This window comes from Tiliqua scincoides, chromosome 5, assembly GCF_035046505.1.
Source record: "Tiliqua scincoides isolate rTilSci1 chromosome 5, rTilSci1.hap2, whole genome shotgun sequence".
NCBI classification, from domain to species: domain Eukaryota; kingdom Metazoa; phylum Chordata; class Lepidosauria; order Squamata; family Scincidae; genus Tiliqua; species Tiliqua scincoides.
Genome location: NC_089825.1, coordinates 73,494,183 through 73,521,592, shown reverse-complemented (window position 1 = coordinate 73,521,592; position 27,410 = coordinate 73,494,183). Strand labels below are relative to the sequence as shown.

Genomic DNA, 27,410 nt, shown 5'->3' with positions numbered 1-27,410 from the left:
GATGTAATAAAGAAACGTGATGTCTTTTGTCTTTTCATTCCAGAAATCAGCCTTACCTCAACAGCAGCATTCTTCTTAGTGGTGATTGAAAAGCAGAAGCTCATTACTCTTAGCTAAAAGCTTGAATGAATGAGAGCCCTGGACAGATGGTTTTCCCATACAAATGAAAGCCTAAATACCTCTGTTGTAGAGTGAGCTAAAGAAAACATGGCTGTTAAAACAAAGCACATCACGGCTTCCATCTCAGCAAGAGCGGTTGTACTAAAGACTTGCATCCAGCTGTTAATGCTTCAGGTTACCCTAGTGGGAAATGTTTTCTGTGGGAATGTGCTGATTTGGCCCACAGAAGCCAGCCACTGGCTCAATATTAAGATCATCATTGAGGAAATGATACATAGAGATCACAATGTTACTATCCTGATGTCAACCGGATCACTCTTCATCAAATCTGGTGATGTGCCGGCTGCTACATTTGAGGTGTACTCTGTGCCCTTTGAAAAGGATGCTATGGACTCCCTTATTAAGGACCTCATAATGCTGTGGTTGTTCAACAGACCGACCGTTCTGACTTTCCACAAATTTTACCGAGAGCTGGGGAAACTGGTAAGGAAAGCCAATGTTCTCAATCGGCAAATGTGTGAAGGAGTGCTAGCCAATCAGGAACTGATGGCCCAGTTACAAAGAGGGAAATACGATGTGCTCCTTGCTGACCCTGTGACAATCTGTGGTGACTTGGTTGCTGTGAAACTGGAAATCCCATTTGTGTACACCCTGCGGTTCACGCCGGCCTCAACAGTGGAGAGACACTGTGGGAAAATACCCGCCCCTGCTTCATATGTGCCAGCTGCTTTGTCCGAACTCACAGACAGACTGTCGTTTAGAGAAAGGGTCAAAAATATGATATCCTACCATGTACAAGATTATGTTTTCCAAAGCTACTGGGGAGAGTGGGATTCTTATTACAGTCAGATTTTAGGTAAGTCAAGCTTGTTATTTTTTTACCCAAGGGTCATTATATGGTAAAGCACATGCTCTGAAAGCAGAATATTCCAGGTCCAATCCTTGGCAATGGTCAGAAAGAAAAATCAAGAGATCAAACGGAGTGGGAGTCAGACAGGGAGTGGGGCTCAGCCTGGGGCCTTAGGGAGCCCTCCTGTTGTACAGGACCAGGCTAGATGGCCTGACTCAATGTAAGGTAGGAATAAGCCCTTCTTCCCCTAGTCCACTTTCTTTATTGTTCAGTGCATTCACTCTGTCTTGTGACTTCCTTTTCCTGAATTCCAGTTTTACTAGGAGAATTTATAAAAATAATTTTCTATTTTGGACCAGGCACGGTTTGCTGCAGTGCTCTCTTCCTTCAGTTCATGTGTGTTTGGCCCCTGCTGTGTTACCAACGCATACGTGCAAGGCAGCCCTCCCATGAGACCGACTGAGGTGGTTGCCTCAGGCAGTAGCTTGATGAGGGTCACTCATCTCCATTCGCTCACTAGTCTCCCCTGCCCCTCTTCTTCCTGTTAGACATCAGGAAAAAATCCCTGACAGTAAAAGCAGTTCGGCAGTGGAACAGATTGCCGAGAGAGGTGGTGGACTCTCCCTCACTGGAGATATTCAAGCAGAGGTTCGACAAGCGCCTGTCGGAGATGCTCTAAGAGGATTTCCTGCCTTGGACTAGATGACCTGTTAGTCCCCTTCCAACTCTATGATTCTGTGAAAACAATGGGGAAAAACAATATAGGAGAGTATGACCTCTACTGTACCTACACTTGTGAAGGTATAATGCATATTGTACCGTGTTATGAACTTCATGTGTGCATGCAGTGTTTTAGTGATGTGCATGCGTATTCCTGTGCATCGGTTGAACGCTGTGCAAAAAATTAGAACCATATATGTACAGTCAGATCAAGGTTGCTTTTTGCACTATTTAATCAACATGCCAGATATGTGTCAGTAATGTGCCAGGTATGTGTCAGTAATGCTAAAAAGCAGGACTTTCAGACACATCACTAACATTTTGGTTCTTATGTGTTGTGACTGCTCCTAGCAGCTCTTTTGGGAGTCAGGCAGGATGTGGGGGCTCGCACACCCCTATGGTGATGCCTGCCTACTTACTGACATTGGGCACTACTGCTGCTACTGGTATTGAGGGTTCAGGATTCAGCTGGCCAGGTGAGTCTTCTGCAGCAGCTGCGAGGTTATATTACATCACAGCTTACTTGAAACTTTTGTTCTTTCATTCATCATAACATCTGGTTCCATGAGAAAAATGCATGTGCCAGAATTTAATGCTTTAGTTTACACAAAGGCACCTGGTGTTGAATTGTTTGGGATCTAGTTAATCTGCTTTGCAACAAAAAGTGGTTTATCTAAGCATTTGTGATGACATAAGTATTTTTTTAAAAACATATGCTTCTCAGGTTCCATCCTATGCTTTGTAGAGGTCCTTCAATTCCAGATCTCTGAGATTCTTTATTAATTAAATCTCACTGTAGTTGACATGATACATTGTGCACCCTCACACCTCCTTCTTTAGCTTCTCTTTGTGACTCAGGTACAGCCAAGTTTTGCTTCCTAGTTTTTCAATCAAGAAGAGTTTTAAATGTGGGCACATTGATATTCTTAGTCCATAAGTACAAAATGTCAAGGAAGCTCCAGACAATAAATAAGAATAGCTCTTGGGGGTCCAGAAAGTCCTTCCCACTGCAGTGCAGTGGGCTTGAAATGATGTCTGTTACAGTGCACAACTAAGGACATTGCTAGAGAATGTCATCTTTGCCATAAAAAAATTTAGGAGCCCATTTGAAAGATGCTTCTGCCCCCTAGTGGTGTGTACTGGTACACCTATTTGTGAAATGATTTCTTTTGCTACCTAAGCTGCTTTGTGAACCTTTTTGTTGAAAAGTGGTAATATGCTTTGTGTTTGTGATAGTAATGATGGTGTCAAACCACCTTTCAATAATATATGTCCCGCTCATTGTTCCCTTTAAGTTGTTTGGCTGCAGTTGCTCGGCTTTAAGCCAATTGGACCATTGCTCCCAATTGGGCCCCTTGCCTAAGGGGGGGGCACATGCTGTGGTAAAAATAAAAAATAAAAATCACAGTCATTAAGTCATTTCATAGTCACTAAAACAAGTGGATTACTTTTCAAAGGTCATCTATCCATTTTGTTTGTTTACTTGTAGGCTTACATGTATGCAATTTTATATTAAAATGCACTTAGACTCATTTGGTCCATTAACTCACATGCACTTTTTAAGCATACATTGTCTTTCATTCTACTGTAGAGATATAAAGTTTATATTACATTTTATTTCTATGTCTAAGTTTCTATAGACTTTACCTGTGAGCCTGGGGCCCTGCAAAAAATTGAGCTTTGCAACTCGCAGCTCCTAAGGGCAGGCCACTAGCAAAGCCAAGCTCCAGGCAAGCTCCAGTCAAGCTGATGACATCCAGACTTCCAGGAACATTCTCCTTGCTTGAACAGAGTTCTTGGTCAAGGATTCCAAATGTTTTGGGTGGTCTGTTTAAATGACATTATTCAAACATTGCTTTTCAAACATTGCTCTGAACAGTACAGGTTCAGTACAATTATTCTGCAAAATGTTTGTTCACTCCTCTTGGTTGCCATCTCCATTATTTCTCTTTCTGACCTTATCATGCAGTGTTGAAAACAATCTTAACCCACTTTTCCCTGGCCCGCAGATGTACACATTTGGTCCCTGTTGCATATATGCAAAGTTGGGCAGAAACAGCATAAGCAGAAATCCACTTAGGGCGCAATCCAAACCTGCACTGAAGCAGGCAAGCCAGGAGGCTTGCGCTGCATCCAACGCAGGTTCGTTGGCTGCAGCAGGTCAGCCAGAGGCAAGGGGAAGCTCTACCTCTTACCTCTGGGTAAGGGCTGCATGCACCAATGGGTCTCCTCGGACCTGCACCACCTCTGGAGGTGGCACAAGTCTGAGGAGAGCGGAGTGGCTTGAAGCTGCTCTGTTCTCCCTGGGGACATAACCGGTCCCAGCCCTGCCCCTGGATCCCCATGCGCCTGCCCCTGGGGCCACCCATCGCCCGCCCTCCCCCACCCAGAAATGCCCCCTCCTGCCTCCTCCCTGCCCTCCCACGGCTACTTTCAGCGCTTGTGTCGGTGCAGGTGCATTGGCATAAGCGACGGGGAGGAAGCCGCTGCGGAGGCTTCTGCTGGCTTCCATGCGTCGGCACATCTAGATGCGCTCACGCAGCTTCCTCCCACGGAGGCGCAAACTTGCTTTATGGCACATTTGCGACCCTCCTGGGGCTCCTATGCCGGCATATGCGCCCTTAGGCTGCAATCCTAACCACTCTTTCCTGAAAGTAAGCCCCTTGAACAAAATAGGACTTACTTCTGAGTAGACCTGGTTAGGATTGTGCCCTCAGTCTAACAGCACACAGATTACACATGGCCTGTGTAATAACAATCATAAATGCTTATCACAGTGAGCATGACAGTGTGGTGATGACCAGAAGCCTGGATGACTTTAAAGGAGCAATGGATAAATTCATGGAGGATGGTTCTATCCATGGCGAGTAGTCATGATCAGTATGCACTTCCCAGAGATGGGAACTTTAGTCAGGTGACTCGAGTCTAAGTTGCAAAAACACTTTTTTGCTGACTGGTATACACTTGAGTCTGGAATCGAGTCTGGGGCCACTGACACAGAAATGAGCTCCCACGCATGCAGACTCAAGTCTGTCTGTTTCTGGGTGTGCTTGCTTGCTTTTTTTGCAGTGTGAAATACCTCGTGGAGCCATCATTCAGACTGGGAGAGCAGCGTCGAACTTCCAGCCAGGAAGCAGGGAAGGGTTAATGTTTTGCTTCTGCATGGGGGGGGGGAGCAGGCTCTCTTACCCATCTCTGAAGAAACCAATGATCATTGGATGAAGGATGGGTGGTCTGATTTTTTTCCTTTGGATGAAGGAGGGCAGAAGGAGGAGCCGAAAGGGGTTCTTGCTTTAGAATTAGCTGGAGAAGCCCAGGGAGGGGGAAAAGGAGGAGGCAGTTTGTAGCGATCACACTTTCCAACCTCATGGCTCCTGTGGGCTCCATTGTTACTTGGGAGGAGGAAGCCTCATTGAATGACCAGCACAAATGGGACTACTTCTGAGTAGAGTTGCAAAGAATTGGGTCATACTGGTAAGCCGTTTAGCTGCTGCATGTGACCCTCCTCCCTCTTGTCACTTCTGTCCCCCGCTCTCACACAGTCTGTCCCACCACCACCCGCCTTGTTTACAGACGGGATGGGGACATCAGGGTAGTGTTTCAAGAGAACTCCTACACACTTGCACACAGACACACACATGAAGAGCTCAGCAGCAGCCCTGGTTTTTTCTGCAGAGCCGAGGATTGAGTCTTTTCACATCACCAAAACGCTCTGGGTGATTTGGAAAATCTGCCCATTAGGACTTGTTTTTGACTTGAGAAATGGGGGACAGAGACTTGTGACTTGACTCCAGTCAAGCTGCACTGGATTTTCCCATCCCTGGCATTCCCTCCATGATCAGTGGCAGAGTGCCTTTGGGTACCAATTTGCAAGGAGCAAGGGCAGGAGACACGTAGGACCTTGGGTCCTGCATGTGGGCTTCCCAGGCAAAGCTGATGGGTTACTGTGTGTCAGAAGATGCAGGACTAGATGGGACTTTGGTTTGATCTAGGATGGCTGTTCTTATGTAACTTGTAAGCCCTGAACTCAGAGCCATAACTGGAGCAGAGACTGAGGAGCACCTGCCACCAGGTAATAAAGCTGTGGCTTTATCCAACTAATTGCGTGTGAGTGTTGCTCCTTGCCCCCTTCCTGCTCCAATCCCTCCTGCAGCCACCTGTTAGCTGAATGAACTTATTGAACCATCCCAAGTTGATTCTGTTACAAAGCAAATTAAATCTATATGCTGAACAGAGAGAAAGTTTAGTAATTTGCAGCAGGTGGAGATAGAATCATGTGTGGACAGAACTATACTGTTTTATCAATGTCAGGAGTTTGCTCTAGCTCAGGAATGTGTTCATTTGTTTGGCTTTTTTCCATGACAAAGATTGGCAGAGCTGACTCAGAGCGGAAGGTGCTAAAGTGCAGGAGATCCCAGCATGGGCTGGACTGCTGATTTTGCTGTGTCCTGGCCTGAGCAGAGGAAAGCTGGATCATGCTGTCTGGAAAGTGGTCGCTGTGCTTGGTTTTGGGGTTCTTCTTGGGCCAGGCCTCTGGTGGGAATGTTCTTGTTTTGCCGGCTGATACCAGCCACTGGATCAATATGAAATGTGTCGTGGACGAGCTCATAGCCAGGGGCCACCGAGTCACTGTGCTGGTGCCTTCATATTACCAGATGATTGACACCTGTGATCCTTCTCCTTTCCAGCTGGAGGTGATCACTGTTCCCTTCTCAAGAGCGGAGGGAAAAACTTTGCTGGAAGACCTTTTACAAATGTGGATTTATGGCCAAGCTGAACTTTATTTCTGGGAATATTACTCAAAACTTTTTGACGTAGCAGAGCAGCTTATTTCCAAGTACAAAATTTTCTGTGACTTGATTGTATCGAATGAGGAGGTACTACAGAATTTGCGGTTAGCTGGTTTTAACATTCTTGTTGCAGACCCGCTCTGCCCTTGTGGAGAGCTGTTGGCTGAGAAACTTTCTCTTCCATTTGTGTATTCCTATCGGTTTTCTGAAGGAAACACAAGAGAACGTGTTTGTGGGCTTCTCCCAGCCCCTCCTTCCTATGTGCCCACTGCCTTGGGAGGATTAACAGACAGGATTAGAAACCTACACCATGCCTTCCTCATGAGGAAGCTGCTTGAACCATTCACTAATGAGGCTGTACTATATCTCCAAAACTAGACGTGATAGGGCAAAATGGATGCCATTTTTGGAATCAGCACCTCAAATTCATATCAAACCACCATAAAGTTTGGGAAAAACTTTTCTGACCCTCAATTTTGTAGGCCTGCATAGTCAGTAAGTTCAAGGGCTACCAATTGAATATGCTTGGTATTTGCCAGCTCCAGAGTTCCAGTCGGAGAGCTTTGGAAACAAAACGTAGCAAACACAGTAGAAAGCAGCCTTGGAGAGGGGGGAGAAGAGGGTGGGCGGGCAGCAGCAGCAGCAGCCATTCTCACAGTCACTCTTGAAGTGGTTGAGCATCCGCTGCTTTTTCTGCTTTAAAAAAAATGCAAAGACGGCTATCATCAGACTCCACCCCTCTCCCTTTATCCTTGTACAGTACAGGTACTATCATCGTCATGATGAGGATGATATTCCTCCACATGTACTGCAACTGCACCAACAGAAGCTGTGCTGCCTACTGTGGTGTGGAGGGTTGTGATCAGACAGTCTTTACTTACCCCCAGTACTCTGCCTGATTGTCTTGGGGTCTTCTCGGTCCTACACCTGACACTATGCTGGCACAAGTCCGAGAGCACTGGGGAGTGCAGCGGGCAGAAAAATGGGGGATACATGCCAGCATCTGTAATTGCTGCTGGATCCATCCCCTTTCTCCCCGGCACACCCCTTGGTTCCTACTCGAAATGCCCTTACTCCTCTCCCTACCCATGCCCCAACTCTGCCAACAACTTACTAGTGCCTGCAGAGCCACTGCTGTGTGTGCCATAACTCTTGCAATGACATGCAGTCAAGGGGAGGCAGAGCCTCACTGAACCAGCAAATTAAAATTTAAAAAAGGATCCAACAAGTTAAAAAAAAAAAAAAAGCACCTTTTGTTTTCCAAAGCTGCTCCCTTCTGCTCCACACTCAGTCATGCAAAGAACCTTGTGGAGAGCTGGTGGTTGAGAAGCTTTCCCATTTGTGTATTCCTGTCAATTTTCTGTGGAAAACATAATGGACCGCCTTTGTGGGCTTCTCCCAGCCCCTCTGTCTGTGCCTACTGTAAAGGACAAGATGTCCTTTACAGAGAGGAAGAGAAACCTACTTTTACCTTTCACACAAACTTGTCTCCCATCGAGTTTTGGCAGCAAATTGGAATATGTACTATATAGTAATGTTTGAGATAAGCTCCTTCTCCTAATTCCAGTGACTGTATTTCTAACATCTGCCTCAGTGGAACCTAAATCGTGCTTATATGCCAAATCACACAAGATTGTGATGTGGAAGGCTGCAAATTCACCGGGAATGAATGGGAAAGAGGTACTTGGATGTTCTCTTTGCAGCACTTTAGGACTTCAGCAGGGATGCTGCCTTTTCCAGGTGCCTTGCCAAAGGCAAGGGAGTCCAGGGCCACATGAGGTTCTTCTAGGGTTGGTTCACTGTCAAGCTCCTCCAGCACAGGCAGGCACTCAATGTTGTTTAGCGCTTCTTTGATAACTACATTTTCTCTGGAATATAGCTCAGAGTAGTGCTGCACCCAGCGTTCCATCTGCTGCGCCCAATCCATTATATTACATTACATTTCTCCCTGCATTACAATCTCTGAGCATGAACTGGAGGTTGTCCATGACTTTGTGTACCTTGGCTCAACGATCTCTGACACTCTTTCTCTCGATACCGAGCTAAACAAACGCATCGGTAAAGCAGCTACCACATTTTCCAGACTCACAAAGAGAGTCTGGTCCAACAAGAAGCTGACGGAACATACCAAGATCCAGGTCTACAGAGCTTGCGTCCTGAGTACACTTCTGTACTGCAGCAAGTCATGGACTCTCCGCTCACAACAGGAGAAGAAGCTGAATGCTTTCCACTTGCGCTGCCTCCGACGCATCCTTGGCATCACCTGGCAGGACAAAGTTCCAAACAACACAGTCTTGGAATGAGCTGGAATCCCTAGCATGTATGCACTGCTGAAACAGAGACGCCTGCGTTGGCTCGGTCATGTCGTGAGAATGGATGATGGGCGGATCCCAAAGGATGTCCTCTATGGAGAACTCGTGCAAGGAAAGCGCCCTACAGGTAGACCACAGCTGCGATACAAGGACATCTGCAAGAGGGATCTGAAGGCCTTAGGAGTAGACCTCAACAAGTGGGAAACCCTGGCCTCTGAGCAGCCCGCTTGGAGGCAGGCTGTGCAGCATGGCCTTTCCCAGTTTGAAGAGACACTTGGCCAACAGTCTGAGGCTAAGAGGCAAAGAAGGAAGGCCCATAGCCAGGGAGACAGACCAGGGACAGACTGCACTTGCTCCCAATGTGGAAGGGACTGTCACTCCCGAATCGGCCTTTTCAGCCACACTAGACGCTGTTCCAGAACCATCTTTCAGAGCGCGATACCATAGTCTTTCGAGACTGAAGGTTGCCAACATGATGATGACTTGGATGTTCTATGGCATAAAATTCATGTGACAAGGAGACCCGCATTGCACAAGAACAACCTCAGATCTGTCCCTGAGGACATATCCATTCAGGAGCCACAGCCAATTCCTGCTCCCCAAGGTGTGTATGTACTTCTGAAACAGAAGTTTTTGTTTACATTCTACTTTCATCCCCACTTGTTTACATTTCTCCTTTTAAAATGTGAAGTGTGACTGAACCCTCAGTGTTTCTACAAGCAAAGTTGCCTGGACTATAGAATTTGTGAAGGAAGACAAGCTGCACTTGTTTCACTACAGTCCTTTTTTACCTTTAGGGAGACCCACAACACTGTGCGAAGTAATGGGGAAAGCAGAAATATGGCTGATCCGAACTTACTGGGACTTTGAATTCCCTCGGCCTTTCCTACCAAATTTTGAATTTGTTGGAGGACTGCACTGCCGGCCAGCCAAGCCTTTGCCTGAGGTAATTCTCTTCTTTGCTGTCCCCTGGGTAATGTGAATTAGGGCTGTCTCTTTCGCAGTGTCTCAAGGAAAGGGGAAGATGGAGGTGGTGGAGGAGGTAATTAGGCAAACTCACAGCCTAATCCTAAACTACCTGGTGCGCGGGGCTGCTGTGGTGCTGAAAATGGCTGCTGTGGCATCCTGAGTGCAACCAGGCAGCTGCCAGCAGCTCCTCAGGGAAAGGGAAAGCCCCACAATGGGGCTACTAAATTCTGCAGCAGCCCTTGGGCTGTCATAGAATCAAGAGCCTCCATGTTGGGCTACACAGTCCGACACAGAGCTCAGGATTCCATGGAGCTCCCACCCTCCTCCCACCACACACCCTCCCCCCAGAATGCCTCCTCCATGCCCTGTCCCTCTGCATCACCCTGCCCTAGAACCTCTCCCATACCCCCACCTACCTCTCCACCACCTGGTAATTCAGGTGACTGCTGAGCAGCAGAGCTGGCACTAAGCCCTGCAAACATGCCTTGCAGCATGTTTGCAACAGTGTTTAGGATTGGGCCCTGTGTCTGAAAAGTTTTAATATAAACCTTTCCAAAGGGTTTAATACAATATTAGAAATCAAAGAAAGGGTTAAAAACATGAGATGCACTGAGTTCTAGAAGTTACAACTGAACTTCTCAGAATTTGACGTCATCTCTACAACACCCTCCACAGCTGAAACTACCGGCAGATTTGGGGGTGAAATTAAAGGGCAGCATGGGAAATGGATTTATCTCACCCTCTGGGCACAATCTACTCTTGCACAGCACTCATTCATTTCAATGAATGAATGAATGAATAAACCTTTATTAGGCATAGATAGAGAAATCATAAAAGCAAACATAATTAGTCCTAATCCCATTTATCAAAAACAGAGTTAAGATACTAAATTACTAATAAAACATTTACAGTTCAACATAAAATATCAACATTTTTGACAAATTACATTAAGAAGGCTTGGAAATCACCAAAAGTAAAAATTTAGAAATTCCCTCTAGCACATCTGGTGAGCAGTCATTTAGGAGACACGTCAGTTTTGCCTCATCCGAAAGCCCATTCATTTTGCCGAGAAGTGGAGTCATGTAAGTGTGGTGGGATCTAGTGTGCCGAGGGCAATAAAAAAGAATGTGTATGATTGATTCAACATTTCCCAAATTACAAGGGCAGAGGCGTTCTTTATATGGTATTTGCCTATATCTGCCTTCTGTGACCTTGGATGGAAACACATTGAATCTTGCCAAAGAGATTGCATGACGTTCAGAAGGGTTGATCAGAATACTCAGATAAGAAGCCATTTGCCCATACTTTAGCAGGATAGAGAAATTAAGAGGGGAGCAAATTCTAGAAGCAAGTTCAAAGAGGTTTTGTGCCTCAATGTCTAGCATTCTTTGCTTTACCCTTTGATAAACTCCAGGGAATGGATAGAAACTTAAAAAATCCAATGAAAAACCAATTGATTCGATTTTTGATTTAATTAGGCTATACCATTTAGAAGAACCAGACTCAGATAGCATTCTGGATAGGAGACTGCCTGGTTTCACGTTATAATGTAATTGGAGCCAATAGCGTATGGTTAAAAGCCATGCTCTTGATACTAAGAGTGATTGTCCGGTCTCCAAACATAATGCAGAGTATGGTACAGATTTAGGTAAACCCAGGATAGCCCTCAAAAATTTAGCTTGGATACTCTCAAGGGTGTGATTTATAGAGCTAATCCAGATAGGGCACCCGTACAGGAGCTGTGCCGATACCTTGGCATTAAATACCTTGAGAGCAGCTGGTATATAACGATTGCCCTGACTAAAAAAGAATTGATTGGTGCTCTGCAAAGTGACACAGGCCAAGTTGGTAACCAATTTTTGGTGAGTACCCCAGCAAAGATTGTAGTGGAAGTGAATTCCAAGGTATTTAAAGCTCTTGACCTGTTCCAGTTTCTCCCCTCCAATAGACCAAGTACCTGGGCTCCATGATTTTGAAAAGACCATAACTTTGGTTTTCTGAGAGTTCAGTTCAAGTTTGTTACATATCAGATAGTCAGAAGTTCTATTTAAAAGTCGCTTAAGTCCAATAGGTGTACAGGATACCAGCACTGCATCATCTGCATAAAGCAATGCTGGAATATGCATTGAACCTAGTTTGGAAAAATGTCCATCTATCTGAAGCAAAAAGGGGGTAAAATCATGTAGAAAAAGATTAAAAAGAGTGGGTGCTAAAATGCACCCCTGTTTCACTCCCCTTTCAACCTGAATTTTGGGGGTCAATTTCCCCGAAGATGTAAATTTAATTTGGCAGGTGGTGCCTGTATAAAGTTTCTGAATAAGAGTTAGAAGTCTAGGGTCTATATTGAGTTTAACTAGTTTGTCCCATAGCAGTGATCTATTAACGGAGTCAAAGGCTCCTTTAAGATCCAGAAAAGCAACATATAATTTTTTATTTTTTAGCCTTGTGTACTTGTCAATCAGATGAGCTAAAACAGCACAGTGATCAACTGGTGAAGATCCTTTTCGAAATCCTATCTGATCCCACCCTGGAAGGCCCAGATCTTCCATCCAGGATAGCAGCTTGTTTAAGAGATGTTTTGCATAAAGTTTCCCCCCCACTGATAAAAGGCTTATAGGTCTAAAATTGGAGGGATCACGATGGTCGCCTTTTTTGTAAATAGGCACTATAGTAGCATTTGTCCATTCAGCTGGTATTATACCTGTTTGGTCCACCACTGTGAATAATGAGGATAGAATAGGGGCCCACCATTCGGGGTCCACTTTCAGGATCTCTGACAATACCAAATCTGGCCCAGGAGCTTTCCCTTGTTTACTTTGAGAGACTAGCTCTATAATTTCTTCAGTGGATACAGGAGGCCATGGGGTGGTTGCTGAAGGATTTAAAGTAAAAGATGCTAAGCCACTTTCACCCTCTTGGAAATATAAGGTGGAGAAAAAGCGCCACCACTCGTGTGGGGAGATGACCATCTGAGAGCGAGGTGCAGTTTTCTGAGCAGAATTGGTGATTATACCCCAAAATTGCTTAGAATTTTTATGTTCTATGGCGGCTAGTAGTTTATACCACAAGCGGGAAGCATAATTATGTCACTTTTCTTGGATCAGTTGTTTCAGCTGCTTCTTTAGAATAAAATATGTATCAGGAATTTGAATATCCCCTGAATAGCGGTATTGCTGGTAAACGGATCTAATCTGATTTTTGAGATCCATACAATCCCTATCAAACCAAGGGGATATTGTTTGGGATCCCTCCGCTGTACCACCTTTAGCAGAGGGTATACTAGTGTAGGAGACTAAAGTGGATGAAACCCTAGAGATTAATAACTCATATATCTTAATTAGTTCTATCGGTTCTGACTCATTTAAAAGTTGGATTCTATAGCTCTTGTACGGCTCCGTGTAGAGCAGTTCGCTCATTTTCTGATTAATTGTAGTATTCCACATGATTTTAGGCCTAATTTCATACTCATTTTCAAGCTCTACATCAGGGGTGGAGTACTGGAAAGAACCTACATCTAGCTTGAGTATTAAAGGAAAATATTTTCCTTTAATATTGAGTATTAAAGGAAAATTCCTTTTCCTTTACACATTTTTATTACTGGACATTTCAATGAGATTTGCACAAGTGAACTGGACTGCGTCCCATGTTCATTAGTGGAAAGAAGAGAATCTGTCATGACCCACCGGATGTGATGTCATGACCGAAAGTGACATCAGCAAGCAGGAAAATTTTTTAATAGTCCTAGGCTGCACTCCTACCCACACTTACTTAGGAGTAAGTCCCATTTACTATCATTATTTAAAGAGTATACATAGTAACTTGTTAAAAGTACAGGTCTGTAATATTTCCCCAAATGCAGTCACAAACCATGGGAGCATCATGGTACAGTATTATATTATATTACTATGTTAAAAATGAAATATTGAAATGAATGTGGAAACACCTGAAATTGGCTCGCGACCCACCTAGTGGGTCCCGATCCAAAGTTTGAGAAACACTGATATGTTATTTGATACGTAATTTCATGCAGAATGCAATGGAAAAGGAAACACATTGAAATATCAGTATCCTATCAAATGTTATGGCCAAATAACCAGAAAAGTAAAGCACAACTGCCTTATGTAACAAAAAGTGGATTTCCTTGACCCCCAAACCAACCAATGACCACTCTCTGAGTGTTCTGAGAGCCAATGAGGTGTTATTATGACATAGCAGGGAACCAATAGGTGTTAATATGAGTCAACTCTCATTTCCATGTATCAGAGCTAATGCTAGAACTCACAGTTGTGTGACAGCCATCAAGTTGGCCACTGTTTGTTTTTTTTGTTTTTTTTTTGTTTTGTTGGTTACTGATTTGTTGGGTGACCTGTGCTGGTATACATGAAAATACAGGGTGTGCGTTGCTTAGCGACATTCCGTTTAACAACCAACTGCATATACAATGGTGGTTGCCTGAGATCAAAGCTTAATAGGCAACAGCACAAAACCAGCCCCATGAACCTTGCAAGAATCTTCCCAGTCTTCCTAACTGAGGGAGAGCGCTCTCTTCTCCCTACACACGGACCTCTGAACTGCTTCCTGTCTGCTCAGATAGCTTCTAACTGTTCCCTTGTGACTTCTTAATGAGCTATGCTCTGGGACATTACCTTATTACAATGAGTATGTGCAATGGTTTAAACAACCAATCTGATTGCTTAACAAGACAATTGGGACTCCTGTTGCTGGCATGTAGGCAAAGCCTACTTGGAAGTAAACCCCATTATGGCAAGTGGGGTTTACGCCCAAGAAAGTAAGCATAGGATTGCAGCCTTGAGCTTAGATGGGACTCCTGTTGCCCCTACGCGCCTCCATTTAAAAACCTGGAGAGCTTAACAAGGTGCATCAAGAACTGCGCCGACAGTGGCCACTCTGTGCAGTTCTCTACTGGTCTGAACGCCACCCCCCTCCACCAGCAGGGAACTGCACAGAGTGACTGAGCTCCTGCAGCCACTCTTGGCAGAGTTCCAGGCCATGTCTGAGGCCACCACCTCTCCTTCCCTTTAATGAAAGGGGGCGGCCCTTAGGGCAGCAGGAAGAGGCACACGCCTCTTCCGATTTCAGAGGAGAGGTGTGCTGCTTCTCTGGCTCCAACAGAGCCTGGGCTGACTTCTTCGTTCCCCCTTTTCTTCAAAGGGGGAACAGAGGAGGCAACATGCAGGTGTCCCCGCAATTACTTCTGGGTCAGGGGTGGGGGGCGGCAAAGGCAGAGGTGGCTCCAGGAGCGGGAAAGCTCAGGACCGCCTCTGCTTTGTGACAAAAACACAATTTGGCCTTTTCATAGAATGCAATAAGAAGGCTCACAGAGAAACATACAGCAAAGTACAAGAAAGAACTTGCTCCTCACACAACCAGTTAATTTGTTATTCATGTAAGTAAACAGGTACGTGCTGAAGAGACAAAGTACATTGCCATGAAGAATGCAGTTCCAGCTCTTTGGACAGTTTTCTCCAAAGAATATTGATTTGTACCAGCTCCACTGAGAGTCTCCTCCTTTCAACTGCAGGCAACAAACTGTAGGAGGTAACAGCTTTGTATGATATACATAGTATACATGCAGCATGAAGCTGTGTGTGCAAGGATTCTTGTCTGGATTTCAGTCCAGAGTCCCTATTTCAGTTTCCACTACAAGGGGTAAAGAGTGTGAGGTTGAAAATTAACCAGGGTCCATAAATTTGCTCTCATATAACCGTATGCACAATTAATTGGCAAGGCAGCCCACTTTTTATTAGAAGACATCTGTTCTGATTTTCTTTTCTCTCTCAGAGTAGCAGGAGACAGCAGTCATGTTGTCAATTTTGTCAAAAGTTCTTCTTTTTAAATGGCAACTTTGTTATTTTCCAAAACAAATGGATTGGGGTCTTTGGTGTGCATGGAGCTACCTAACTGTGGTCATAATCACCGAAGATCAAACTAGATGTTACATCTCCCAATTGGGTAGTTTCCCAATTGGTTGCATTTGGGAGTGGAGCCATGGGGTGTGTGTGTATGGGGGTGGTTGTGGGAGGTTGCTTAATCATTTTCCTTTTCAGCCCAGTGTTTGTTTCAATTTGCCCCCATAATCTGCTTTCCCATGTGCATGATTAAAGATGCACCATCCTTGCATCTTTTCCCCTGAAGTTAAGGAGATGTTGAGTGGACAAGCAACATAAAGGGAAAGGGTTAAGGAGCTCCTCTCCTCTGTCCACACAGATAGCTTCCCAGGGCTGCTTCTCATTTAAAAATGAAAAAAACAAACATTGGGGGCACTGTTATTGTGTGAAAGGACTGCTCCCTGTGCCCTTGGCATGCATGGTGCAAGAAACCTGTGAGTATGCCTGTTGCCTGCGGAGACACATGCTCTCTGCATGTGTCCTGTAGTTTCTTGCACATTGCTGTCCTGTTTAAGCTACACTTTGGACAAGCAGTACTATTGATGTGCTCAAGACTATTTAATCTTCTTAGAAACTGACCAAGGATTTGTTATAAATGGAGCTTTCTCTGTGTCCATGCCATCCAGTAGGGCTGGGTATTCATTTTTGAAGCAAAGGAAATGCAAAACAAAAGAAGCCCATTTGACTCAGGCACAATTTGTCTTGAAACAAATGGACCAGGGCACATGTGAGTATGATTGGGGGTGAAGTTTTGGAACCCTATTTGTACCCAATTTTATGGGGTGTCTTTTAAAAAAGGAAGATCTTACTATTAACAATTCTTTCACACCATCTCTTTCAAGAACCAACAACATTTCAGAATGGATCTTCCTGGTTTGGTCTCACTTCTGGCCTCCAGTTCTCCCATGCACACTGACAAGCAGCTCCATCTTTCACATGGAGGGCAGCCAAGATGCTTTTTGCTCACACCAAGAGCAGGTGGAATCACTCAGCTCGACTTGTCAGCTGCTTCAAGGTCTCGCCATTCTCAGCCGTTCAGGGAGCTGCCGGTGTCCTCGAACTGGCAACCTTCTGATGTTATCTTCGGGCTAATGGAGGCTCTACCTTCTAGACCAGACCTCCTGTCCATAGCAACCATAGCAACCCCTTTCTATCATGTGACAGCACTATCCCTGCAGTCTTAGGTGGTACTGTCCTGTCTGCACTGACTATGCCTATGTGAGTGAACAAAGATTATATTACATTTCTAACACTCATCTGGCAGCTGCACATCACAAAGGAAGATAGGTACTAGTGGATGTTGTACTTCAGAGAAGTCTGTCCACTATTGGTGATCTTCTCATTAAGGAATCTCCAATAAACTTCCAAGGAACTTTTTTCTTCCCTTTCACAAAATAAAAATAAAAATTAGGTCTTGGGCTGCAATCCTTAAGGCACATGAGGAAGTAAGCCCCATTGAATACATATCTACTTTTAAGTAGACAAGCATATAATTATACTGTTAAAAACCTATAGCCCAATCCAATCAGGAGCTCATGGTTGCAGATCTTGTTACCCACCCACATAAATCCTGGCCCAGCAAAGCAAAAAGTGCACCTCTGTTGTGTGCTATGGGACTGCCAGCGAATGCATGCACCAATAGTTCACAGTGGCAGTAAAGTGGCAGAGGGGGCAGTTTGTGGGAAGTTCGGGAAAGGATTGGGGCCATAATAACTTAAGAGATCATGCTCTGTTATGTATGCAAGTTTAGTATAAGTTATGCAGGACTGAAATCCTGAATAACTGATTGGCCCAGTCTTATGGCCTGCTAATTGGGAAGTGGATTGAGATCCTACCTGTCTGATTGGCCCTCTAGTTTAGCCTGCCAGTCAGGTGGGCTGAGACTGATTCAACAGCACCAGTTGTGGGGAATCTGGGCAGAGCTAAGGGGTATAAAGCAAGGGGTGTTTGCCTTGTGTTTTCATGCTAGGTTCTGTTCTGAAGATTAAATAAATGTGTTGAACTGTTATTTCTTGGCCATTTATTCACATGGACCCACTATTTAACACTCTCCTTTATACCCCATCACAATTTTTAACTTCAACAAAGAACTTGTTGCTACTGCCAATAATGTCTCAATGTCAGATAGCAAAGACACATAAAGAGGAACTTTATCCTTATATGCATGTGTTTAATGTTTTTGTCTTTCAACAGGAAATGGAAGAATTTGTCCAGAGTTCAGGGGAAGATGGTATTGTGGTATTTTCTCTTGGCTCAATGGTTCAAAACTTAACAGATGAAAAGGGTAACATGGTTGCTTTGGCACTTAGCCAAATTCCACAGAAGGTTAGTTCCTTGGATGCTGGCTTCATATGGTTTGGAAAAATAATTTTAACTTTTTGCACACTGGACCTATGAAAAACAGATAAAATGTTCTCTCCGCAGTCCAGTGAATGTTGGGGGTGGAGAGGAAGAGTGTGGAAATGAGCACACTTTTATTAAAACGTTTTGTTGTAGAACACACACACCGCCACAAACACACAGAGACAGCTTCAGAAGAACTGTGTAGTCCAAAAATAAAATAACTTTTTAGATTCAAGTCAAAGGAAACTTGGAGAAAAATGGGTGAAATAAACAAATCACAGCTTATAGCAGAGGTTCCCAAATGGAAGCGTTGTGATGCCCCAGCCAGGATCCTCTGTCACTGCCCCCTTTAAGGGGTGGGGCAACAGCGATGGTGGCGACATGATTGCTATGATTGCACCGCTGCCGGGGGCGAAAGGCATTTTTCATTTACCTGGAGGTTGCTTGCTATGGCTCTCTGGAGGGTCCGGGGAGCTTGTGACCTCCTCCGCAGGCCTCCCACACCTCCAAACTTCTGTAAACAGCTTAAAAAAGCCACTTTTATTCTTGCAATGAAAATTGGGTGATTTTTTTTGCTGTTTATAGCAGATTGGAGGCATGGGGAGACCTGCAGAGGAGGTCACAGGCTTCCCAGACCCTCTGGAGCACCATAACGACCCCCAGGTAAGTAAAAGAAAATTTTTGTCCCAGCAGTGGTGTGACTGTGGTGATTGTGTCAAGCACTTACACAAGCACTTACAGCATCCCAAAGATGGACCAAAAATTACCACACTGCAAGGCATAATAGATACATAAGAAAAATATTCACAACTTATGATAATATTAAGTCTAAGACAGGATGCAACCACAACAAATTCTCCACATATTAATAAATATATATACATGCATACATTCTTCTGAGCAAACACAGCTTTAGAAAGCACTGAAAAGACATAACGCAACTGCCTCTGTGGTGATGATGATGAAGAGGAGGAGGAGGAGAAGTGGAAGGAGCTGTATCTTCAACAAACTGTGAGCTGCCTTGAGGATCTGTTAGGGGGTGGAAAGGCAGCATACTACTGCCTATATATAAAACGGTCTGAGAAAGTTCTTCAAACATAATTCTTCTTGAGCTCTTGTTTAAACTCTTCAAACAGAAAGCCAATGGGCAGCCTGTTCCAGCACAAATTTCCCTGTGCTGATGTAGTGGCCTTGGCAGGCTTGCGCTGCATTGCAAGGGAGAATTTAAGCAGGTGGAAAAACTCCTCAGGGTAAGGGACATTCATCTTCTTGCACCAGCAAAAGTCCAGCCTGCACAGTGGGTCTACTCTGATCTGCGTGAACTCTATAACTGGTGCAAGTCTGCATGGACTTGTGTCGGCAGATCAGGACCAGGAAGAGGGATAAGATGCGGCACACACCAGTGCTGCTGATCCTGCCCCTTCCAGGGCTGATCCACCCACCCATCACCTTATCCTCATGACCAGCTCATCCATAATATGAATGAGTTATTTATTTATTTATTTAGCATCAAGTACAGCATTTTGTAATTAGAACAAAAGGGATCTATTTAGGGTGACCTGCTATAAAACAGGATGTACATAATGTGCTGGGAGTTCTCTCAGCATTTTCCTGGCATTTTCTTTGCTTCCTAATTTGTTTAATGAGACCATGTAAGGAAGAAGCAACGTGAGGAGGTAGGGGGCTGAATGGTTACTGAGTGGTTTACTAAGATGATTACTGGGCTGGGGCACCTTCCTTATGAGGAAAGGTTATGGCGTATCCTTCAGCCTAGAAAAGAGGTAGATAGGGGGCTGAATGGTTACTGAGTGGTTTACTAAGATGATTACTGGGCTGGGGCACCTTCCTTATGAGGAAAGGTTATGGCGTATCCTTCAGCCTAGAAAAGAGGCACCTGAAGCGGGACATGATTGAGACATACAAAATTATGCACAGGAAGGATAGAGTGGATACAGAGATGCTCTTTACACTCTCACATAACACCAGAACCAGGGGACATTATTCATTATGGGTTATAAGCCATGATGTGTATGTGCAACCTCCTGATTTTAGAAAAGGGCTGTGTCAGAATGCCAGATGCAAGGGAGGGCACCAGGATGCAGGTCTCTTGTTATCTGGTGTGCTCCCTGGGGCATTTGGTGGGCCGCTGTGAGATACAGGAAGCTGGACTAGATGGGCCTATGGCCTGATCTAGTGGGGCTGTTCTTATGTTCTTACCTTTCACATGGTTGTTTTTTTTTGGGGGGGGGGGGCATCAGTGAATCAGGATGGTATCAGTGGGGGTTTTGGGTTGGCTGGTAGACCACCTTGGGCCATCTCTGCTCACCCATTGCAGCTGTAGTATGGAAATAATACCCTTTCCAGGGCTGTTGTACGGATTACTGAATGAAGCACTCAAATCTCCTACAAAAATGCTGCATATTATTTTATTTCAGCTATAGAGTTCCTAACCAACAAAATATAATGAGGCCCCATGATACATGTTAGAAAACGGAGGGGCAATCCTCTTTGATTGTGTAATAACCAGTACTGATAGAGGGTAATACAGAATGACCAGGGTAATATGCCATTAGGGCAAATCATTAGGGCAAATGCTTAAAAAGCTTAATAGGTTAAAAGCCACACCATTTTCATTTAGGGAAAAGGCTTGAAAATTGAAAACTGGCAAGCTCTGCTGAATTGGCAAAATGTCAAGGTTGCTCTTGGCAGCATAAGGAGGCGTCTAGCAAGAGATAAAATTTTAGAACAACACTTATCTCCTGCCTTTGAGGCTCCCTGTTTGAATGGTAAAACAGATAACAATGAGCAGAAGAATGCCCATCTTAGCAGAACAGTTTGCAGTTTTAAAATTATTATTCTTTCATGCTTTTTAGAGCAAAGGACAATGTTATTGTCTTAGCCAGAAGACTTACATTGAAACACTGGAAGAATTATTTGCTATTTTCACAGAAGTGCCAAAGAATATCACCATGTTTGCCTGTTAATTATTCTTCCAAGCCTTTAAATTAGTCTCTGCCCTTAAAGTGTAACCAACATATATAGAGAGATATGGTAGCTATCAGAGTAAATTTTAATTGCCTGATTTTATTAAAGGTTAGATTAAAGCATAGAAACAGATAGGATAGTAAAAGCCATTTCAAGTTAAAATCATAGCAGAGAAGCAGCTCAGTAAGCAGTTTTGCTGGGTTCACAGACATGGGAATTTGGACAAGGGAGTTGCATCTCAAAGATAAAACTCCTTTTGGCAGCACTGTGTGGCCAGCCAACATGGGAAAACACACAGATTTGCAACATTGTATTAAGGGAAAGTTTAGTTGGCAGGCTGAAATAGGGTTTTTAGCTAGACACCTGCAGATACAAGTTTAGAAACAAATACATTTATACTAGGTAAGCGAACCCTTCATGAGAAAGCCTCTGTTTGAGCTGCAATTGATATGGAGAACAGGTAATGTGTTTAAAAGTAAATGAGAAATGGATTTCTCATTTAAAAGAAATCCTATATACAGTGAGAGTTTGGCTTGTTTTATGTTAAAATATATGAAAGGTATATCACTATAGACCCCTTAAATGTACTCAAAGTAACAGGTCACAAATAGAATTAAGGCATAAAGTAAGAGCAAGTTCAAAGGACCTTGCTTAACAAAGGTTGGCAGAAAGCCCCACAGTGTTTTGCTGAGAAAAGGAGAAGGAATGTGGGAGAAGATAACACAGTTGGCTCATGCGAGGTCATCCTAATCGAGAAAGAGATGTATGCCAAGAAATAGGTCTAAAGACTTGCCAAAAAGGCCAGCTCTGAATAAAAATAAGGTTACAGTGCACTCTACTGGTTTTTGAAAACTCTGTATTCCATATGTTTAAATGTATAATTTTGCCGTATTTGGAACCCGTAACTTGAAGCTCACCAATCAAATGTCAGAAAGGATTAGCCCCATCTATGATGTCAAACTTCAGCCAATGGGAAGTTCAAAATCTTCAAACAAAGGACCCAAAATGTTATAAAGGGTCTGGTTAAGATTGACACATGCTCTCAATGCTTTGGACTGGAGTCCCTTGAGAAGCCCGTTGCTGGCAATGTAATAAAGGCTTGCACCCTCATGTGTAACCTGTGTAGTCCCAGCCCTAAGTCTAACTGATTTTCCTTACCTGTATCTGTAACAAATAAATAAACTCCTTTTGAGAAAAAAAGTAATAAAGGCTTGCAGATGATCACCCTGATTACTGAGTCTTGCTTTTGAGCCTTGCAACACCTTGCAACAGTACCAGATGTACTGTACTAAAGCTGCAATCCTAACCACACTTTCCTGGGAGTAAGTCCCATTGAACTAACTAGGACTGACTTCTTGGAAGACCTGCATAGGATTGTGCCCTAATAAACATTGATCTGCTCTAAAGAGACGCCAAAATGAGTAGAAGGCCTGTGAGTTAACATTAAACTGCTTTTTCATTGCAACCCAAGTTGCTTAACAATGTTTCCATTTTTTTTTTAATTCAAGGTTATTTGGCGGTACAAAGGGAAACGTCCAGAATCGTTAGGACCCAATACCAGACTTTATGACTGGATACCACAAAATGATCTTCTGGGTGAGAGACCTGATGCTGCACGTCATGGCTTCATTACCCCACAAGAATGTTCTGCATTCTTTACTGAAGTGATCAGAAGGAATAAGCAGCTTTCTCTGACTCCATTCCATTCTTGTTCAAGGGTTCACTTTGCTGCACGTTCTATTCTGCCTACTTTCTAATTTTAAATTTTCCTAATTTCTGAGATTAAGTTCATAATTGGCAAATGTGTGGTCACTGATGCACACCAGTACTATGTTAAGTAAACATTGGACAATGCAAAATCTATACAACATGGATTTGATAAATGGAAAGTTAAGTTAGAAAGTACATCTTGGAATCCATAAAACATGTTTGATAACCTGTCATTTCAACTGCTAAACGCTTCTTTGTAAAGTCGCTTTGAGATTGTCCAGGATAAATTCCTTGTTCTGCAAACACTTCAAAATATATAGACTAGAGCAGCTGGCACCAAAGTTCCATTTACCACTTATCTTTCCAGTTAATCACCTCAGAAATGTGTGCTGGGCAGCCACTTCCACCCAGAAATCTGGCCTTAGTAGCCTCCTGAGGCAACAAGCAGTGAAAGCAGCTACCCCGTGAAAGTTTCTGGGGTGACTGACTAGAAAGATGAGCAGCTATGACACTGAATGGTAAATGCTGCACTGTGCAGGGAAGGCATTTTCTAGACACAGCAGTCCGCAGTGTCTGGATTAGACTCCTGGACTAGACTGTTGGACTAGATCATCTTGGAGACCACTGAACTAGAGAATGGAGATCTTCAGGAATAGCAAGTCAGCTGGACTGAGCTGAAGCACTGGTGCTGAGAAATGGCTAAAGTAACCGACTTTCCTGAGCATAAGTATCAGCACATTTTTCTATTACAGGACACTCAAAGACCAAAGCCTTTATAACACATGGTGGAACCAACGGGATTTATGAAGCCATTTACCATGGAATTCCCATGGTTGGGATCCCCTTGTTTGCTGACCAGCCTGATAACATTGCCCACATGAAGGCAAAAGGAATGGCTGTGGAACTGAATTTTAATAAAATGACAGCAAAAGATTTGGTGGACGCCTTGAACACCGTAATTCACAACACCACGTGAGTCAACTGCCAACTCTCTTAAGGTAAAATAGTGGGTTGTATCCAAAGAGAGTAAATCCTGAGTGAACCCCATAGAAATCAATAGGACTTGCAATAGTCACAGCTAACGTGTCCCATTGATTTCAATGTTGTGTAGTCAGGATTCACTTTCTCTGGATACAACCCCTAGATCAGTGTTTCTCAAATTGTGGGTTAGGACCAACTAGGTGGGTTGCAAGCCAATTTCAGGTGGGTTGTGTAGCTGCCATTGAAAATACAGAGCGGAAAATACAGGGTACAGAGCTTCTGGGCAGGGTGGAAGAGCTTCTTTCTTGGTGGGAGAGAGGCATGGTGCTTTGTCCTGCATTGGTGGGAAGATGGAATGCTGGGAAGGGCGGAGGGCTGTGTACTTGGAGAAGGATCAAAGTCTGTGTTCTGCTTTGACTTCCAAAATGGAATGTTTGAATTCTGATCTATGCAAAATAACAGTATGAACGCACTGCGTAATGGGACCTTTGGCTGATTGTGCCTTAGGCTTGATAACTAAATTGATGATGTCACTTCAGGTCATGACATCACTTCCAGATTAACAACATTGCTTGTGGTGGGTTCCAACAGGTTGTCATTCTAAAAAGTGGGTTCTGATGCTAAATTGTTTGAGAATCACTGCCCTAGATTAGTGTTTCTCAACCAGTGGTAGGGTGTCATCAGTGGTACTTGAGGTGGTGTCTGGTGGTACTCGCAGGACCCCATGACATCTGCTGCCTGGCAGTGAGACCAGGAACAGCGGTAGGAGATTCAGTGGCCAGAGCTCCAAAGCATGATTTTTTGCACTCAAAAAAGCTCTTCTATCCACCCTGAGCCTCTTACTTGTGTCTGTTGCATCATATCTGACCTCCTGACCCAGAAGTAACAGTGCCAGTTATTTCAGTGGTACTTCAAATAGGTTAACCATGTGAAATGGTGCGACGGAGGACAAACCTTGAGAAACACTGTCCTAGATTGGGGTGAGCAAACATTTTGGCAGAAGGGCCACATCACCTCTCTGACACTGTGTCAGGGGGCTGGGAAAAAAGAATTAATTTACATTTTGAATTTGAATAAATTTACATAATTTTACATAAATGAATACATTTGAGATGGAACATATGAATGAATGAATTTTACTGAGCTTATAATACACATGAGAACTATAATACAGGCATGTAGAACCACATGATACAGGCATGTAGAACCACATGAGTACTATGAATTGTTTGCTATACACCTCTTGCATAGTGAAAAATACAGACTAAGTCAGAAACACATGGAGACATAAGCTGTTCAGAGGCAATGAGGGCGTGTGTTAAAATAATGCCCAGGGAAAAGTAGAAAATACATGTAGACTATGAAAGCCCTTGCTTTAACTCGGCTTGCAGCTCATGTCTGGCGGTTTCAACTGGCAGTCATGGGCCAGCATAGGCTTCAACAGTCTCCGATGAGACAGAGGGTGCAATCCTAACCCACTTTCCAGCACTGACATAAGGGCAATGCAGCTCCGAGGTAAGGGAGCAAACATTCCCTTACTTTAAGGAGACCTCTGTGAGTGCCACCCACCTGCAGGATGCAGCACACGACTCATTGGCACCGCTATGCCAGTGTGGGAAAGTTGGTTAGGATTTGGACCAGAGGCTCATTGAAGACTGGGGGCTCCCTGTGGGACAGATTGGAGGACTCTGAGGGCTGCAGATGGCACCTGGGCTGGGGTGTATCCACCCCTGCCCTAGATCATTGCCTGTCTAGCATGGAATGAAATACTTCAGCAACAAGGTTTGCAGAACAATGTATTGTGGCTTGGGAACATTACATCCCACACATTGTGGTAGCAGTCAAGTCTTTTGATTCTGCCCATTTCCATATAGTTGTCTTTTTGCCAGATACAGGCCTGGTTTCTGTCCTGGCCATCTCTGATGCTTTTCATCTTACAGTAACCATATTTAAATGTAGCTCAGCCATTTTTTTTTTTCCAGTTAGCTTTAAGGTTGGTACTAAGTCATAATGAACTTGAAATGGAAAAAGATAATCTGGCTGTGATTCTAGTTGTGCTTGTAACAAAACCTTATAACCACACCCCTCCTTGCTAAATGACAATAGTGACTTGATTCTGACATCATCCCAATTGATTCTTTTCCTCCTCTCCCTAAAGGTACAAGGAAAACGCAGAAAGGCTATCTCAGATTCACCATGACCAACCTGTAAAGCCACTGGACCGGGCTGTCTTTTGGATAGAGTTTGTTATGCGCCACAAAGGAGCCAAACACTTGCGACCAGCTGCCCATCACTTGACCTGGTACCAGTACCACAGTCTGGATGTTATAGCCTTCTTGATTGGTTGCCTAGCAGTTTTCATATTCACTGTAGTTAAAGGCTGCTCATTTTGCTGGCACAAATGTGGTCAGGTTATCAGAAAAACAAAAATAGAGTAGTTTCCGGAGGAATTCCACTACCATCATCAGACATTCATTACTCAGGATAACCGATGCCACTTTGAAGTGACTTTTTGAAAGTGGCTTCCATGCTTTGGAATCATTTACAGTAAACTTCAGTTAGATTGAATGTACAATACCTTAAATCAGGTGGTATTCAGCAAAGAAGGAAGATTTGTAAGTATTTATGATGGTAACAATTTCAGAGTTTGAGATTTTTCTTTTTCTTCCTTGGAGGCAGGGGTAAACCGCATAATCTAAGTCAAATTATTTCTGTAGCAGTATCACAGGGTGACTGTTTCTGAAACACAATGATGGAGGTTCTCTCTGCACAAATTATTACTGGGTGCTTTTGTAATCATGCACAAGGAATACGCTCCATCAGGAAGGTATCCAAGAAATCAATGAAACTAAAAAGTGTATAATTAAAGGTTTAAGTCACTCTTGCTTCTTCAGTGTCTTCTCTGAAATTGCCTGACTTCCCAACATTAACATTATGACATAAAAGGACAAAAGCAGTCTCACTGAATTCAGCTCAGAGCCTGAAGAAATACCCACAGTTGGAGCTCTTGTAGGATACAAGTTAACTGCATAGGTAAGAGAAATCAATGGATAACGTTCCATCCTCAAGTACACAAAAGTGGCAACTCCTGAACACAATTGCAAACATTCCATTCGCAGACAGAAGGAAGCACCAATTATGAACTTGAGTCATATCTTTTCTCAGATAGAACACGGGTCTTCAAGACAGTTCAAGGAACTTGGAAGTATAACCATTAGGTCACAGTGGTTCCCACACTGTGGGTCCATGGCCCACCAGTAGGTCATGACCCCAATTTTTGGTGGGCCATGACAGGGCAGATTAGGCTATGTGCATCAAAGGTTAAACAACCTACTACTTGAGAGCACTGCTGTCCAATTACCATTATAGCCACAGAGGCTTCAGTGGCTGGTAAAATGAAACATTTTTTAGGTGGGTCTCAATGATAAAAAGTTTGGGAACTGCTGCATTAGGAAGATGCCAGCTCTTTGGACAACTTTTCACAACATTGACTTGTACCAGCAATTGTTCCCTGTGCTGATCAGATGCAAGAGGAATGTGAAAGCCCTGGTGCTTTGTACCATGTGTGCGTACTGCAAGCATTCTTGTCTGGGTTTCAGTCCAGAATCCCCATCTCAGATTTCACTAGGAAGGGCAAAAAAGAATTCCATGTGCAGCTGAAAATTAATCAAGATCCAAAGGTCTGCTTTTGTTTAACTGTGTTCAGTCGATTTGCAAGATA

At 43.8% G+C, this 27,410-nt stretch overlaps 1 protein-coding gene across 1 annotated transcript; it reads left to right on the top strand.

Moving 5' to 3' along the window:
- Positions 1-633: 633 nt before the first annotated feature.
- Positions 634-26,127, top strand: LOC136651070 (UDP-glucuronosyltransferase 2A2-like). The gene is made up of 6 exons (XM_066627172.1): positions 634-976; positions 9,590-9,738; positions 17,864-17,995; positions 22,507-22,594; positions 23,461-23,680; positions 25,848-26,127. The coding sequence occupies exons 1-6, from the start codon at positions 634-636 to the stop codon at positions 26,125-26,127; spliced, it is 1,212 nt and encodes a 403-aa protein (XP_066483269.1).
- The last annotated feature ends 1,283 nt before the right edge of the window (positions 26,128-27,410 follow it).